Raw genomic sequence first — 16,451 nt, forward strand, 5'->3', positions numbered from 1 at the left:
TCCCAGGGTGGTGTAAACATTTAAGGCACTTGGCTGCTAAAGAAAAGGTTGGAGGTGCAAGTCCACCGAGAGTTACCTCACAAGAAAGTCTGGTCATCTGCCTCTGAACAATCAGCCATCGAAAACCCTGTGGAGCCCAGTTTGACTCTGACACACGTGGGGTCGCCAGGAGTCAGAGTTGACTGACAACTGTTTTTTGGCATATGTTTCCTCTCACTTGATATCAGCTCCATGAGGCTGAAACCATTTTAATCTTCATACATCTATCGCAGATTTATGCTCACAACTCATAATGACCCCTCCTTGGGTTTCCGAGGCGGTATCACTATGGAAGTAGATTGCCCAGTCTTCCTTCTGAGGAGTGGCTGGTGGGTTTGAACTGCCAGCCTTTTGGTTAGCACTCAAGTGCCTTATGCACTATGCCACCAGAGCTCCTGGCACACAAACATTGTGTTTGTCAATTCAAAGAGATCTGCTCTGCTCGTGTGCTGTTAAGATTGTTCTGCTTCTAAATCATGCAAAACAGGTAACTTGTCAGCCTTTTTCTAATGTTCTTCAGGTAAAAAGAATAAGGGGCTGTCATAGGTACATTCAACAACTACTAATAACCAACACTTAATGAATGCTTACTAATTCCTAGGTCTTGTACAAAATACACGTATTAACTCATTTAATCCTCACAACAACTATCTCTCTTGAACAGATGAAGACACTTAGAGGTCACTCAGCTAGTAAATGGTGCAGCCAGGATTCAAACCCAGATCAGCTCTTAACTATGACACTAAGTTTTTTTCATGGGTAACTGAAAGTCTCTTGCTATAATGTCAACCCATTTTCTTTCTTTCTAAACCCTTTGGGAAGATAGGACTAAAGCAGAGACAAAATAATATTTATTGGGCTCCTAATGGTGCACAGGGGACGCTCTGGTAGCACAGTGCCTAAGGCACTTGACTGCTAACCAGAAGGCTGGCGGTTCAAACCCACCAGACACTTCTGGGAAAGAAGGTTGGGCAATCTACTTCCGTAGTGATAACGCCTCGGAAACCCAAGGAGGGGTCGCTATGAGTCGGGGCCGACTCGACGGCACATAACAACAACAACAACAATGGTGCACAGGGGACGCTCTGGTAGCACAGTGCCTAAGGCACTTGACTGCTAACCAGAAGGCTGGCGGTTCAAACCCACCAGACACTTCTGGGAAAGAAGGTTGGGCAATCTACTTCCGTAGTGATAACGCCTCGGAAACCCAAGGAGGGGTCGCTAGGGGTTGGGTCCCACTCGACGGCACATGTCAACAACAACGGTGCACAACACATTATAATTCTTGGAATGACCCTTATGAAGCAGGAAGTATTAATCCATTTTACAGGTGAAAAAAACTGGCCCCTAGAATGGTTAAATATTCAAAAGTTCAGCTTCCAGTTATTGGTAGAGTTGGAAATAGGTTTCCTGGCTTTAAAGGAAGTAATCTTTAAGAAAGATTGTACAGAAAACCCTGACACAGACAACGTAAAGAGCAAAGGGACATCAGCATTATTTAAGAAACGTGTTGACTTATCTAAGGAATGTGTGGTACATATTGAAGAATGATGAGAGAATGTAAAAAAGGCTGTTCTATAAACACTCAGAGGAATTAGTTAATTAAATAAACTTGCTGCCAGTCTTGGGCTGAGATTCAAACCTCCTTCCCTGGAGGCAGGGGCAGCAAGGGCGCCGCCAATCCAAGAGAACCAGGGAACCCGCTCAAGAGAATTAACGCTCAGCCCTCTTTCTCTCCTCATTTTAATTGGCCACTTCTTCCTGGACCCCGCCTCCTTCTCAGTCTAGACCAGTAAGCAACTAAGCCCCACCCACGACCCGGCTTGGGCCTCCAATCCGGTGCCAGGTTCACAGTCCTTCGGAGAAGCCCCCTCTACCCCGGTGAGGTGCTTCACACTTGCCGGCGATTGGTCAGGCAGTAGCATAGCGTATGCCTCCTCCTCCTACAGATTGGTCTGCAGCCCTTAGGCCCTCCTTGGCCTGTCCTTTCCTTGTCTCCCCCTTCGCCTCTGGGCCTTGGGCGAGCCGCGTCCTTCGGGGGAGTGGACCCCGCCCCCCTGTGACGGCCGGGCCAGGAATTGGCGGCGCCGCTTCAGCCATTTCCGGTTTCGGGGAGGTGGGTGGGGTGCGGAGCGGGACTTGGTGCTGCCGCTGCTGCCACCGCCTACAGAGCCTGCCTTGTGCCTGGTGCTGCCGGGACGATGCGGCCGGGGCCTGGAGGCTGCTGCTGTCGTCGCCCAGTGCGGGCGAACGGCTGCGTTGCGAACGGGGAAGTGAGGAACGGGTACGTGAGGAGCAACGCTGCTGTCGCCGCTGCCGCTGCCGCCGGCCAGGTACGGTGAGGTCGGGCGGGCAGCGGGACTCCGCGAGCTGGTACCTGAGGGAGGCCAGGGCGACGGTGCGGAGCCGGCGGAGAGGCAGCCCGGTGGGGCGAGATCGCGGTGGCGGTCTCTGGGAGCGGGTGCTGAGTGCGGCTCAGGTGTGCTCTTGGCGGGGCCCTGGCCTGAGCCTGGAGGTTCAAGGGCGGCGCAGCGGCTCCCCCGTCACGGTGCCTGACTGCCCCCCACCCCAAGGCTTGGGCTCTGCTCAGAACCCCGGGTCCCTTCCTTTACCTGATCGCGCTAGAGGTGTGAACCGCCCCCCAAGGGAGGCAGTGAATGGTCCCTCGGACTCATTTGGTTCCCTTCAAGGGCTCTTGGTTCTACCCCCTACAACTCCCTTCTCAAACCCTCGAGGTAGTTGCTTCCTCTTAGTCCGCCTACAGAAAACCACTCTTGGGGTCCTTAAGAGGCAAAGAAAGTTAGGAGGTGCTATGAGGAGAAAAGCCCTGGTAGTGCAGTGGTTAAAAGCTCAGCTGCTAACTGAAAGGTTGGCGGTTCAAAGTTACCCAGTGGCTCCGCGGGAGACAGACCTGTCGATCTGTTCTAGTAAAGGTTGTAACCTCCTCTAAGGGCAGTTCTACTCTGTCACATGGGGTCGTTACGAGTTGAAAATCGACTGGCGGGCACCTACCACCACCACCAGGAGGAAACACGTCCAGGATCTTCCTACCACGTTCTGCAGAACATTGGACCGTATCTGAGTGCAGCAGTGGTCTAGTGCCTCAAAAGCATTATCCTTTTTTGCCTGTGGGGAAACCCCATCCCACGTGCAGGAGAGGTCTGTGTTGAGTCGAGATCCCCTTGACCGTTTGAGCAAGATTGCTGTCACACAAGGGGATAGTTTAACCAGTGGTGACTTGTGATGAGTCTGTACTGATTAACCAAGGCTGAATCACCAACCGAGTTCAGGCAGTTCTAAAATATTTTTAAAAGTTCTGATTTTAAGACAATAATACATTAACCTTCCAATTCTCTGGGCTGACAGATACTCTGCCAAAAGTTATTTTTGAAGATGAGCTAGTTACAAAGATGCTAGATCAGTGTTGTGATAATTTACAATTGACTTAAGTCTCATTCGGATATTAAGGAAAACATTAAAAAAAAGTCTTCCCCGTAGCAGGAATTGTAACAATGCAGCTTTTGATAGGATGGTGATCTTAATTTGGCTTTAATGTAAATATCTGGCAGGTCCCCCAGTCAGTATATATGGTGATGGATAGACCTGTTACTGTTTGGTGTGGGATGCTGAGATGATGAGATTTTTTGGGAAAAATGCATAAAAGAGCCTTTTCCTCCCTTGAGGTTGTAAGGTGTAAGGTTTTTAAAATAATACACAGACTAAAGAGATTTGTTTTCATTTGGGAAAAAAAATAAAGAATTGCGTGAGAAGAACTGATAAGAATCGACACATTATAAAGAGTGAAAAAATTTATTTTTTCTTAGCAATGTAAGAGGCTAATAAGACAAAATTGTTGTGAGATAAAATGTAACAGATGTGAGTTAGAAAATAGATTGCAGATTAATGAGAGGTGTATGATTTTGAGGAGGTAAAAGGAAATCAAGAGCATTGTAGGGATGTTTTGCGTGTAAGGCACTCTGGTGGTACAATGGTTAAAGCGTTTGGCTGCTAACCAAAAGATTAGCGGTTCAAACCCACAAGCTGCTCTATGGGAGAAAGATGAGTGTGCTTCTGTAAAGATTTGCACCTTTGGAAATCCTGTGGGGCAGTTTTTCTGTCTTACAGGGTGGCTGTGAGTCAGAATTGACCCAATGGCAGTGGGTTTTGTTTGATTTGATTTTGTAGTTGTGTTCTTTGTGATCCATAGAAGTTATGTTGATTAGTAGCAAATCAAGCTTCTCACTCCCATAACGTATAACACTTCAGCATTTGTAGGCATATTTCTTACTAGGTTGCCAGCTAATAAGATGAAGAAATATCAGATGACTAAAATGAAATTTTAAGTTTTGTCTGGCTGTAACATCTGGCTGATTTTTTAAAACATATTTTAATGAAAAATTCTACTCAATGCATGTTGGTGGAATTTGGAAGAATGATCAAGTGGAATGCCTCAAGGAATGTTTAAGGCTGCAGTATCCCTTCTAGAAAACTATTTCTTACCAATCGTTTTTTAAACAAAGGCTTTAGACTTGTAGTTCTGTACTCCAATAAAGAGGGATATTGTCTCTGAAAGTATACACCCCCCCTCCTTAAGTAAAAAAGCAGATCTTGGTGACTTTATGAGAGCTAAGGGTCCTTTAAAAATATATATTTTTTAATATTAAAATAATATTAAATTATCGAGTAATATGCTCGAGCTCTAACTCCTCTATTTCCCCCCTCATTCTGTGTAAATGTGGCCAGTTATGCCATGAAGAATATACCTGAGGTGTTAGGTGCACAGCCGTGTGTCATGCTTTTACTAAGATATAAATTTAGATTGTAACATGATTTTAAAACCAAGATGTAAATTCACTTCCTCATATATCCCAACATTTTTCTTTTAATGAACAAGAGAGAAATTAGACTAGAAAACTCCTAAGATCCAGTTACTCTCTCAAGAGGCCATGTTTCTGTGTCTGAAGGGATGAATGTATATGCTAAAAGAGCAGCCCTATTAAATTTGCATTTGGAATTTGATTAAACAGATCTTATGCTAGAAAGGAGCTCTGGTGGTAGTGTAGTGCCTAAGGCATGTGACTGCTAACCAGAAGGCTGGTGGTTCAAACCCACCAGCCACTCCTCGGGAGGAAGGTTGGGCAATCGACTTCCGTAGTGATACTGCCTCAGAAACCAAGGGAGGGGTCACTATGAATTGGATCCGACTCAATGGCAGTAAGTTGGTTCAGTTCGGTTCATGCTGCAGCCTTAGACACAAAGTTTTCACAAGGAAGAGTAGCAGTTGAACAGTGACAGGGTACGTTTTCCTCCCTGCTGTTTAGGTGAGTGGAAGAAGGGTCAACTTTCATATGGGTAAAGGGGTAGCAGTTAGCCTTAGGGAAGCTTTGACAGAATTATGTAGACTGCAAGGAACCTTTAGGGATTTATGTAGATCAGTCCCTTTATGTAATTTTTTAGGACTTTATTAAGACCAACTTTGATAGATGATTCTATCCTATTTTTAAAGACCTCCTGAGGATTTGCAGGAAAATTTCTTAGCATACAGGGAGTCCCAGGGTTATGAAAAAATCTGTTCCTAAGTATGTCTTTAAGGAGTTCTGGTGGTACAGTGCCTAAGTATATCTTAAATTGAATATGTAGGTAAATCAGAACAGTTGCATATGGTTCTTAGCCTTACTTTAACTCACTGCCATTGAGTCAGATCCAACTCATAGTGACCCCTCCTTGGGTTTCCGAGGCAGTATCACTATGGAAATAGATTGCCCAGCCTTCCTTCCGAGGAGTGGCTGGTGGGTTTGAACTGCCAGCCTTCTGGTTAGCAGTCAAATGCCTTAGGCACAATGCCACCAGAGCTCCCAGACTTACTTTAGTGCAAGAAAAAGGATCTCTGGTGGTATAGTGGTTAAGGCATTCAGCTGCTAACCAAAAGGTCAGTGGTTAGAACCTGCCAGCTACTTTGGGGAAGAAAGATGAAGCAGTCCACTGTCATAAAGATTTACAGCCTTGGAAACCCAGTGCAGGTCACTATAAATTGGAATAGACTTAATGGCAGTGAGTTTGGTTTGGTTTGGTTTTAGTGCAGGAAGGGGCTGGAAGCCTCAGTGATTTATAAGTTGCATGTGCAGCAAGTGAAGTGAAAGTGATAAAGAATTTGTTTCTAGTAGGGATTGGTTCAGTGGCTTCAAAGTGAGGGCAAATTTACATAACATTAAAGGGCAGGTGCACTGCCAGTGTTCAGTGATCTTAACAAAGAATTTCTTTCTGTGGATTTAACATATGATTAAATAAATGTTATATTTTGATTGCTCCTGAAATATAATGCTTATTTGTTTTAAAAAAACTCTTAACAGACTTTTTTTTTTCTTAATTATCCATTTCATTATAGAACTTTTAAGAGTTGGCACACATTTTACCTTCTTTAATTAGTTTACAGGTATGAAAGGGGAAAAAAAAATTACTTGTCCTTGAGACAGTTTTGAACCTTCTTCCCCTTGGGAGTAGGTTTTTTTTTTTGCCTTAAAGTAGTTTTAAGGAGACATTGTAAGGATAAGAACCTTCTACCTGCCAGAGTAAATAAGATTCTGCCTCAAGGAGGAATTGGGGCATAAGTTATGTTCCTATGTCAAAGAAATAATAAGACAAGCAAAGTAGAAAGAACAAATGTTGGTCCTGATACTTACACTTTGCAGGAGGCAAATGAATAACTAATGAAGGTAGTTTACTAGATAGCTACCAGCTTTTGTTTCCACAGAGGAGAAACAGTAACTGAGGATTCAATGTGATGATGGCTTAGTTCTAAGGTGGGAGGAGTTGCTAGAATGGCCAGCACAGGACACCGGTTCAGGTTTAGCAGGGCCTGTGGAGACATCCCAAAGACTTCAAGGCTTTGCAGAAATAATATTGCAACTATATACACTTGTGGGATAAGATTTTTGTTTCAAATACTTTTTGAAATATGAGACCTATATTTAATATATAGAACACTGTATGCTATATTTTTGGCATATAACAAGGTCACGTAAATAACGTGCATATGCATATAACTGTGCACAATGTACATAGGAGACTAATGTGCTAGGAGTTGCACAGCATGAAGAAACCTGCAAAATGTGGACATTATTTGCATGAAAATACGGTACTGCGAAAAGGGCATAGGGGTGCTGTCCTCCTCTGACCTATAACTTCATCAGGGGGAGGCAGTCACCGTCAGAAGCAGCCCAAGGCTGATTACTTTAAGGCAGAAGTCAGACGTATCACCCCCCCCCCCCAATTCTGACACCAGCCATCCCTCCTGCAGCAGTCTCTATTTCTCTGCTGGGTTTGATAATTTATTGCATTGGCAACAGAGAACTCACAGACAGTACAGATTATTGTGGGGTTTATTAGGGAAGCAATAGGTTACAATTCAGGTTCAGGAACTCTAGGTGCTAAGTATACAGTTTTTCGATCAAGACAGCCTCCCCTTGGCCATGCCCTCAGCCATGCCTCTTTTTAGCCTTTGGCCTTTCGACTTGGCCTCTGTCCTGCTCAGGCAGGACACTTTTAGCTCTGCCAGTAGGTGCACCTAGGCGCGACCACTCTGCCAGCAAGCCTCCTGCCAAGCGCCGGCAAGCCTGCCGCTCTGTCTTGTGCTGGTCTGTCAGTTCTGCTGCTTCCGTCTCTCTGCCGTTGTCTCAGTGCAGGGATCCTGGGTTCCAGGACACACTTCACTCCTGGCTCTTCTCTGTCTTGGTGATGGTAAGATCTGCCACCCTCTCCATCTGCCTCTTGGTGTTGTTGTTGTTGTTATGTGCCACCGAGTCGGATCCCACTCATAGCGGCCCCTCCGTGGGTTTCCGAGGCAAGTATCACTACGGAAGTAGATTGCCCCATCTTCCTTCGCCTCTGGGAGGCCTCATTTAAAGTCTAGTAGAATGACAAAACTGACCAGTTCCCACATTAGTATTCCCTATACCTTATTTGCATGGTCTGATCCCCACAAGGGTGCTATGAACTTTATTTACATTATTTTCAAGCTGTCCAGTCTCCTTGGTGGGCCACAAGCACCTAATATTTGCATAATTCCATCCAGCCATCTGGTGGGAGTCACAAAGACCATGGCTAGAAGAGCCATACTAAGTAATTCACTGCACCGCAGGTACTTAAGGTAGTATTTTAGAACGTGGATGTTCAGGGAAGGCAGACTGGCTTGCTCTTTAGGGTTCAGGTGCCCTAGAAACTTTGTAGTGCTCTGAGCAAGATAGTTAATTGGTTGAGATTCAGTTAGACTCTTTTCAATTAGACTCATCTTTTGAAAGAAAGTAGCAATGTTATTGGTAGAATAGGCAATTGAGAGGGTTGGGTTGAGGCTGTGTTTGCATTCTGAGTGGTTGTGCCTCACTTGATTAAATAAATGGTTTGTGGCCTCAAAAGTTAGTTGCCTTCTTAAAAACTTCTAAGAAGGCTTCTGTAATATAATTTGCAATTTGTGACTGATTAAGAAAGTAAGGCTTTGTTCCTGATCCATTTATTTCAGAAAATGTATCTCCTGTGTGTTGTCTTTATGATTTTTTTTTTTTAAATTTGTTGTTAAGTCATTTTCTTTTGATCACAGAAAGAATGTATGTTTATGTAGGACCCTAAAGGAGTGGGGTGGTGACCCCTGTGCTGAGGCTTAATTTTAAATGTGGCATGTTTGAATTAGTCTGCTGCTCTCTGGTAGTCTCTGAGTACAGTGAAATATGCAGTTGTGCTGATATTAAGGATCTGATCCAGCTTTACCCCAGTAAGCCATTGAAGTTGGGGAGAGTAGTCAACTATTTTTGTGACATAAGAAGATTTAGAAAGTATGATACAGGTAAAGTGCTGTCTTGTCAAATGTGATGGTGTTGAGTTATTCTAAATAAGCCTCTTGCTGCCAAGGTAGTGAGCCTCTTCAACAGTTATTTTTGGTTTTACTATTTACATTGTTTCTGGTATGCAATAGGAAATGTTAGTTGAAGCAATGAATAGAAGGTAGTTCAAGCTTTGGGAGTTGATGAAGTAGGGAAAAAAGAGAAGGCAATAAGCAAGAAAAGAAGGTACCAAAGATGGGAAACCATATTTTCCTCGGAGAAGACACATACATGTGCTTGCGTGCACAGACATACACCCTGCTGAAGATTGAGGCAGTAGTGTCAGAAACCTGAGGGAAATGGATGTTGTTTCCTTGAAGAGGGTGCCGTACTATTATGGGCTCAGGTAGGGCAAGGATTGTGAGGCTGGTGCAGGCCCGGGCAGTGTTTCTGTTGTACATAGGCTCACTCTGAGTTGGAGCTGACTTGAAGGCACCTACCACCAATACCATCTTAGTTCTCTACTGCTGCTGTAACAGAAATACCACAGTGAGTGGCTTCACCAAACAGAAACTTATTTTCTCACTGTTTAGGAGGCAGAAGTCTGACTTCAGGACCCCAGCTCTAGGGAAGAGCTCTCTCTCTTGGTGCTCGGGGAAGATCCTTGTCCCTTAAACTTCTGTGCCTCAGTTCCTTGGTGATCTTCCTGTGGTGTGGCATCTCTCTTCCCCCATTCCTGCTTGCTTCTCTGTGCCTTAGCTCCTTTTATCTATCTCAAAGGTGATTGGCTTAAAACACGCCCTACACTGATAGGGCCTCATTAATAGGACAAAGAAAACACTATTCCCAAATGGAATTACATCCATAGGTATAAGGGTTAGGATTTACTGTATATGTTTTTAGAGGACACAGTTCAGTCCATAACAGAGCACTGTCTTTGAATTGCTGAGAAACCAAGGCTAGAAATAGAATATTTGACATTTACTGAGTACCTACTGTGTGCTAGGCCTTCTTCTTATCTGAGCCTCTTATCTAATCCTTACAAGAACCTTGCTAGGTAAATATTATCTCCGTTTTACACTTAAAGAAGACTGAAGTCCAAACAATTTAAGTAAGTGACTCAGGTTAACAGTGAGTTTTAATAGAGCCTGGGTAACTGGGCAATTTACTTCCATAGAGATACTGCCTTGGAAACCCAAGGAGGAGTTGCTATGAGTTGGAATCGACTTGATGGCAGTGAACTTGGTTTTGGTTTTGGGGTTATATTCAGATTTGACTCTCCTGTGCCACTGGCTTTGGCAGTTCAGAATTTGCTGGTAACTTCTGAAAACAGTTTCTTAGGAATAACACATAGATTTCATCTTCTGAGAGTTGATGATGGAAGCTGGGTGTTTTGCTGGAATTTCGGTGAAATGCCCTGGCCTCTTCCTAGCACATTCCACACATACTGGAGAGAATAGTCCAGGAGCTCTGTATATGCCACACAGGCTGTTCCGCATTCTGAATGTGTGTTTCCAGAAATAAGCTCTTTTTTGGCACACAGATAGGGAGTCCACATTTATTTTCTTAGGATCAGGATCCATTCCCTAATCTTTGTCGATAAGTATCTCCTGTCAAATGGACTGAAAAGGCTTACAAAGTTAGCTGTAAAATGAGTTTTATTTGGACATTTATTATTTTCTGATTAAAACCTAAAAATGGAGACCTCCAAGTATATGTGAACTGAAACACTGCAGGGTGAAATAGCTCAGCCCATGATTTCCCATGCATACTGGGCAGTGGTGTGTTACGCACAGGAGTTGCTATTTTAACTTGCCCTCCACCCACAGTGCTTTCCTGCCTCTAGATATACCCTCATGGTATAAGGGACAAACTGATAGGAGATTTGAGCACAAGTTCAGCTCTTCATCCACCAATTCTGGATTTTCTTTGGCGCTCTCTTCCACCTCTAACATATTCTGAGCCTTTCATAGCACACCCTCCACGCTGCCTCCTCCAGCACACTCAGTTCTGGGTTTGTGGTGCACACCTCCTGGAAAGGCAACCTGGTTCACATCAATTTTCCTCCTCTGGGAACATTCCCTAAAATACAGAGGGGGAACCCAGTGGTTATATCTGTGCTAACCTGTTCCTGTTGAGTTGATTGTGACTCACAGTGACCCTGTAGGACAGACTAGAACTGCGCTATAGGGTTTCCAAGGCGGTAAATCTTTATGGAAGCAGACTGCCACATCTTTTTCCTATGGAGCAACTGGTGGGTTTGAATGGGTTTTATTCTTAGGAATAACCGCTTTTGGTTAGCAGCCTAGCACTTTAACCACTGTACCACCAGGGCTCCTATATCTGCTGGATGACTCTTTTTTCTGGGCCATAACTGACACAGCTTATGATGGCCTGCCGTATCATAAGCACAACAGCTCTCTCTCATGGGGACTTAACATTTCAGTGGGGGAGAGAATCTGGCCTTAGGTATAGTGCCTTTATTATACTGCTATCAATGTTTACGTATCAGAAAAGTTCTAGATTTTTTTGTTGTGGTGGTGGGATGGATCACTTCCGTATGGTCTTGTAACTCCCACCAAATAACTGGTTGGGGCTATGTAAATGAAGTGCTTGTGGCCCACCAAGGAGATTGGATAGCTTATTAGTAATGCAAATAAAGTGAATGGTAGCTTTGTGGGGGTGGGACCTTGCAAAAAAGGTGTGTTGAACCTTGACAAGGGGATGGTTAGTTTTACCATCTAGTAGGCTTAAAAGGAACCATCCCAGAGGTAGAATGGGGAACTTCATGACCACCAAGAAAGAAGAGCCAGGAGTAGAGTGCATCCTTTGGACCCAGGACCCTGTACTGAGGACCTCCTAGACCCAGGAGACAGACAGAGCTGGGACACCAGAGATGGTGAGAAGCAGTAGCAGGGAAACAGCAGTAGGAGAAGCAGCAGAACCCGAAGCCCATCGTGGTGGCCCGTGGAGCGAGCCATCTCTGTGCCTTAGGTTCTCTGACTCCTTTTATTTCTGTCTGTGTGTGTATGTGTGTGTGTGTTTGTCTCTCCATGTCTCTGGACATACAGGCATCCAAGATGTGGCCCACAGCAACAATGGCCAATGTCTAAACCCCAGCACAACTATAGGACAAGCCATCTGCCTTTGCACCATTGTGTTGGAGCGAGAAAGTTGAGTGCCTGTGGGCAGGAGGCTTACTGCTGAGTGAGATGCCTCTAGGTACTTGGAGGAGCTAGGCTTACCAACCCCACCCCTGGACCAAGAGAACTGAGTGCCTTCTGGCCAAGGCTTACTGGCAGAGAGGGGTGCCTCAGGGCATTTATCCATGGAGCTAAAGAGCTTTGTAACACTTGCAAGGCAGAGAACCTGGCTGGTGCAAGAGGCCTGAGGCCTACAAAATTCTTACAAGAGTTATCTTTCATCTGTATCACCAAATACAAAGTATAGTTTTTGACATAGAGAAAGTAATAAATTATGTGTAAAAGGAATGGAAAGAAATAATTGTGACCATGTCAGTTTCCTTGGAAGAGTGGGGCTCTGGATTTCCGTGGGGAGGCTTTGATGTCTGAAAATATTTTTGTAGTTTTCCAAATGTTAAAAATTAAATATGAGAAATCTCTATTTCTGGGCAAGTGAAATTAAAGAGAGGGAAGGTCAAGTTGTAAGCTCTCCCAGGGCTAGCAGTGCCAGAGCAGTGAAATGTGAATATGTAGACCACTATACTCTGTATCTTCTCTCTCTTTCATTCACATTTGTAGTCTCTCTGTTTTAGTTGTCTAGTGCTATTATAACAGAAAATAGCACAATTGGATGGCTTTAACAAATGGAAATTTACGACCTCACAGTTTAGGCAACTAGAAGTTCAAATTCAGGGTTGTATGGGAAGGCTTTCTCTGTCGGCTCTAGGGGAAGGCCCTTGTCTCTTTTCAATACCTGTGGGCCTGGCATCACTTGGAGATCGCCATGTGTCTTGGCATCAGTCTTCCCCTGGGTCTGGGAGATTCTCAGTGTAGGGACATTAGGTCCAAAGGACACATTCTATTCCCAGCTCTTTCCTGGTGGAACTGAAGTCCTTCCTTTTCTCTCTTTTTATCTCTCATAAGATAAAAGGTGATGCAGGCCATACCCCAGGGAAACTCCTCAGGATCAAGGCTATGACCTGAGAAAGGATGGTGATTTAAGGAGCTCTGGTGGTGTAGTGACTAAAGCATTTGACTGCTAACCAGAAGGTTGGTGGTTCACATGCACCAGCCACACTCCACTGAAGGAAGACTAGGCAATCTACTTCTGTAAAGATTTACTGCCTCAGAAACCCAAAGGGGGTCATTGTAAGTCGGAATGAGTTTGGTTTTTTAGTTTTGGTTTGGTGGCGTAGTGGTTAAAGCATTTGGCTGTTAACCAAGAGGTCAGCAGTTCAAACGCATCAGTTGCTCTATGGAAGAAATATGAGGTGATCTACTTCTGTAAAGATTTACAGCCTTGAAAACCCAATCAATGCTTGTCATTCTGAGTTGAGAAAGACCAATGGCCATGAGTTTGAGTTCCCACCCTAATCCTGACTTATTAACATAACAAACCTAACCTAGTCCTCTTTGACATAACCTCATCCTGCCTCATTAACCACAGGCAGAAGTTAGACTTTTCAACAAATCATGAAATGGAAGATAATCACACAATGCCAGGAATCACGGGGCGTAGGCAAGTTGACACATATTTTGTGAGAACACAGTTTGATCCATAACACCTTCCTTCCTTTTCTGCTTCCCTTCTTAGAAAGTAGAAATGTTTGACTAATTGTTGAACACTGTGTATGAAAGATCTTTGATGCCAAAGTCTAGGTTGTTTTCAACTTTTCTTCTCAGGAAGATAGAGTGAGGGTCTTGAGCTCAGAGACTGAGCTGGGTCAGGGTAGGCTGAATTGATAGGTAGATTCAACCCACTCTGGGATCCATTGCATGTATGTTGCAGGCCCCTCCTCTAGTAGGACTCTATCCCCTAAACAATGTGAGATTGTGGTTGATTTCAAGCTGCCTTTCTAGTCAGTCCTCCAGGTCTTCCAGCACTTGACCAGTATCCTGTGCAGAAAGCTGGCCAGGTCTTTGGGGCTCTTTAGAAGTCAGTGTGTCATGCCAAGCCATACAGCTGTCTTATACTCACTGCCCTGACTTTTCTTTCTCCTAGTAGGCTTTTGGCTATGGCAACCCCAATTATCAGCCCTTGCTCAAACTGCAAATACCACAAGGAGAGAAATTAAATGGCTGGCAGTTTCATCTTACTCAGGTTGGGCTCTTCCCGCTCTAGAATTTTAGTTCATCTAGTCCTCTTTGTGTTGCACTGAGGACAGCTCTTCAGTATCTTTAAAACTAGTGTGTGTGTGTGTGTGTGTGTGTGTGTATGAGTATGATTTATGTCATTTTATCTAATTGTTACTGTGAAAACAATGACTCTTACCTATTATGTCCCACTTGAAAGCATGTGTCAGTTTTTGATTTTTAAATTTTGATTGCTCTACAAACATGATGTATAAACAAGATATAAATGTCTGGATGTAGATGAGTAGTCCTGGTCAGTAGATTATCCAGGGACTTAAGTGTATTAGTGTTCTCAAGACTCCCTGCTGTTGAGTGGGATCCTACTCATAGCGACCCCTCCTTGGGTTTCCGAGGAGGTATCACTATGGAAGTAGATTGCTCAACCTTCCTTCCGAGGAGTGGCTGGTGGGTTTGAACTGCCAGCCTTCTGGTTAGTAGTCAGATCCCTTAGGCACTATGCCACCAGAGCTCCTATTAGTGTCCTAGGGCTGCACCATAAAGTAGGTGGCTTAAAATGATAGAAATGTATTACCTCGCAGTGCTGGCAGCTGGAACCTGGATTCAGGGTATCCGCAGGGCCATGCTCTCTCCTGCGGCTCTTGTTTCTCTTACTCAACTTTTTTTTTGTTGTTGGTGTTGTTGAGAATACACTTTTTATTTGGGGTTATGGGGGGGGGTGAATATATACATAGCCACACACCATTTTAGTAATTTCTACTTGTACAACTCAGTGACATTGATTACATTCTTCAAGTTGTACAGACATTCTTGCTGTCCTTCTCCAAATTTTTCCCCATCATTGACTTAAAGTCACAGCCCCCTGAGATATTCATCTGACCTTTCAAGTTGCTGTTGTCCATTTGATCTCACATAGATAATCCCTTAAAAGAGCACAGTGCTCATGGAAGACATTCTTTACTTGTTAAGGCAAACAATTTTGGGGGATTCAAAGAAGACTTCAGGGATAGTTCTGTTTAAAGATTAAAGATTATCTCAGGGCAGTAGTTGGAGGAGTTACTCTTACTATTATTATTTTTTCTTTTTCTCTCAGCTTCAGGGCCCCCAGGCATCCCTTGGCATGTAGATGAATTTTTTTTCCAGTATTCTGTTTGCTATTTATTTATATATTTTAACCAATAATAGCTATGTTGACATATATACAATAAAATTTACCCATTTAAAGTGTACAGTTCAGTAGTATTGCATATATTTACAGAGTTACGCAGCTGTAGCCACAATCCATTTCAGGACTTTTTTATCATCCAAATCCCATCCATCACCCATTAGCAGTTACTCCTCTTTTTCCTCTATCATCATGGCCCTGATTCTCTACAACCACTAATTTACTTTCTTTTTCTAGATTTGACTCTTTTGGGCATTTCATAAAAATGAAATTAGACTATATGTGGCATTTTGTGACTGGCTTCTTTTACTTTGTACATGTTAGTATAAGGTTCATTCATGTTGCAATACGTATGGTACTTCATTCCACGTAATATTCTATTGTATGGATATACCACATCCTGTTTATCCATTCATCAGCTAACGGACATTTAAACTGTTGCCACTTTTTGGCTATTGTGGACAGTACTGCTGTGAATATTCATGTACAAGTTAGATGAATCTTCTTATGGGCAACTTTCCTCTCTTTGTCTTTGTCTGTTCTCTTTTATCCAGACACAACTTGTTTTGGTTCTCTAGAGCCGCTCTAACAGAAAGATACCACAAGTGGATGGCTTTACCAAATAGGTTTATTCTCTTACAGTTTTGGAGGCTAGAAGTCCAAGTTCAAAGTGCCAGCTCTAGGGGCAGGTGAAGGCCCCTTGACTTTGGGCTTCAGCTCTGAGTGTCTTAATTCTTAGTTCAGGCGGTTGCTGGCTGCTGAGGCTGATAAACCCAGGGTGGACAAGTAAAATGGCACAGACCCAAGTTTATCAAACAACATAGCAGGCCACTAGTTTAAGTCCAGAAACAGTCTGAAGGTCGGCAGACAACATAGCAAGCCACTCATTGGTGACTTGACCAAATGCAGGATCCAAATGCACCAAGAAGCTCCAGACCTTTCTCAAAGCTCCTTTGTGTATATTGGAAGCAGACTGCATCCCTAAGGCAGCTGCTCAGCTACTCACAGTAGATTCCCCCATGGAGTTGATTACCAGTCTCATTATGGGGAGTTACTACATCCAGCTGCCCAGCCACTCAAAACCAGGCCCAACCAAGTTGACACACAACCTTAACTACCACCCTTTTAAATTGTATTAGAACCTACCCTACCTCCAGTATG

The 16,451-nt window shown here is 43.9% G+C and overlaps 1 protein-coding gene across 1 annotated transcript in view; it reads left to right on the forward strand.

Moving 5' to 3' along the window:
- Nucleotides 1-2,240: 2,240 nt before the first annotated feature.
- Nucleotides 2,241-16,451, forward strand: part of SPTLC2 (serine palmitoyltransferase long chain base subunit 2) — a 139,958-nt gene continuing 125,747 nt past the window's right edge. The window contains exon 1 of the mRNA XM_007941331.2: nt 2,241-2,372. Within this exon, the coding sequence (XP_007939522.1) occupies nt 2,241-2,372 (132 nt within the window). The remainder of the gene's footprint in view (nt 2,373-16,451) is intronic.

The sequence above is a fragment of the Orycteropus afer genome, unplaced genomic scaffold (genome assembly GCF_000298275.1).
Source record: "Orycteropus afer afer isolate SDZICR_OR568_19922 unplaced genomic scaffold, OryAfe1.0 scaffold00079, whole genome shotgun sequence".
Taxonomy (NCBI): Eukaryota; Metazoa; Chordata; class Mammalia; order Tubulidentata; family Orycteropodidae; genus Orycteropus; species Orycteropus afer.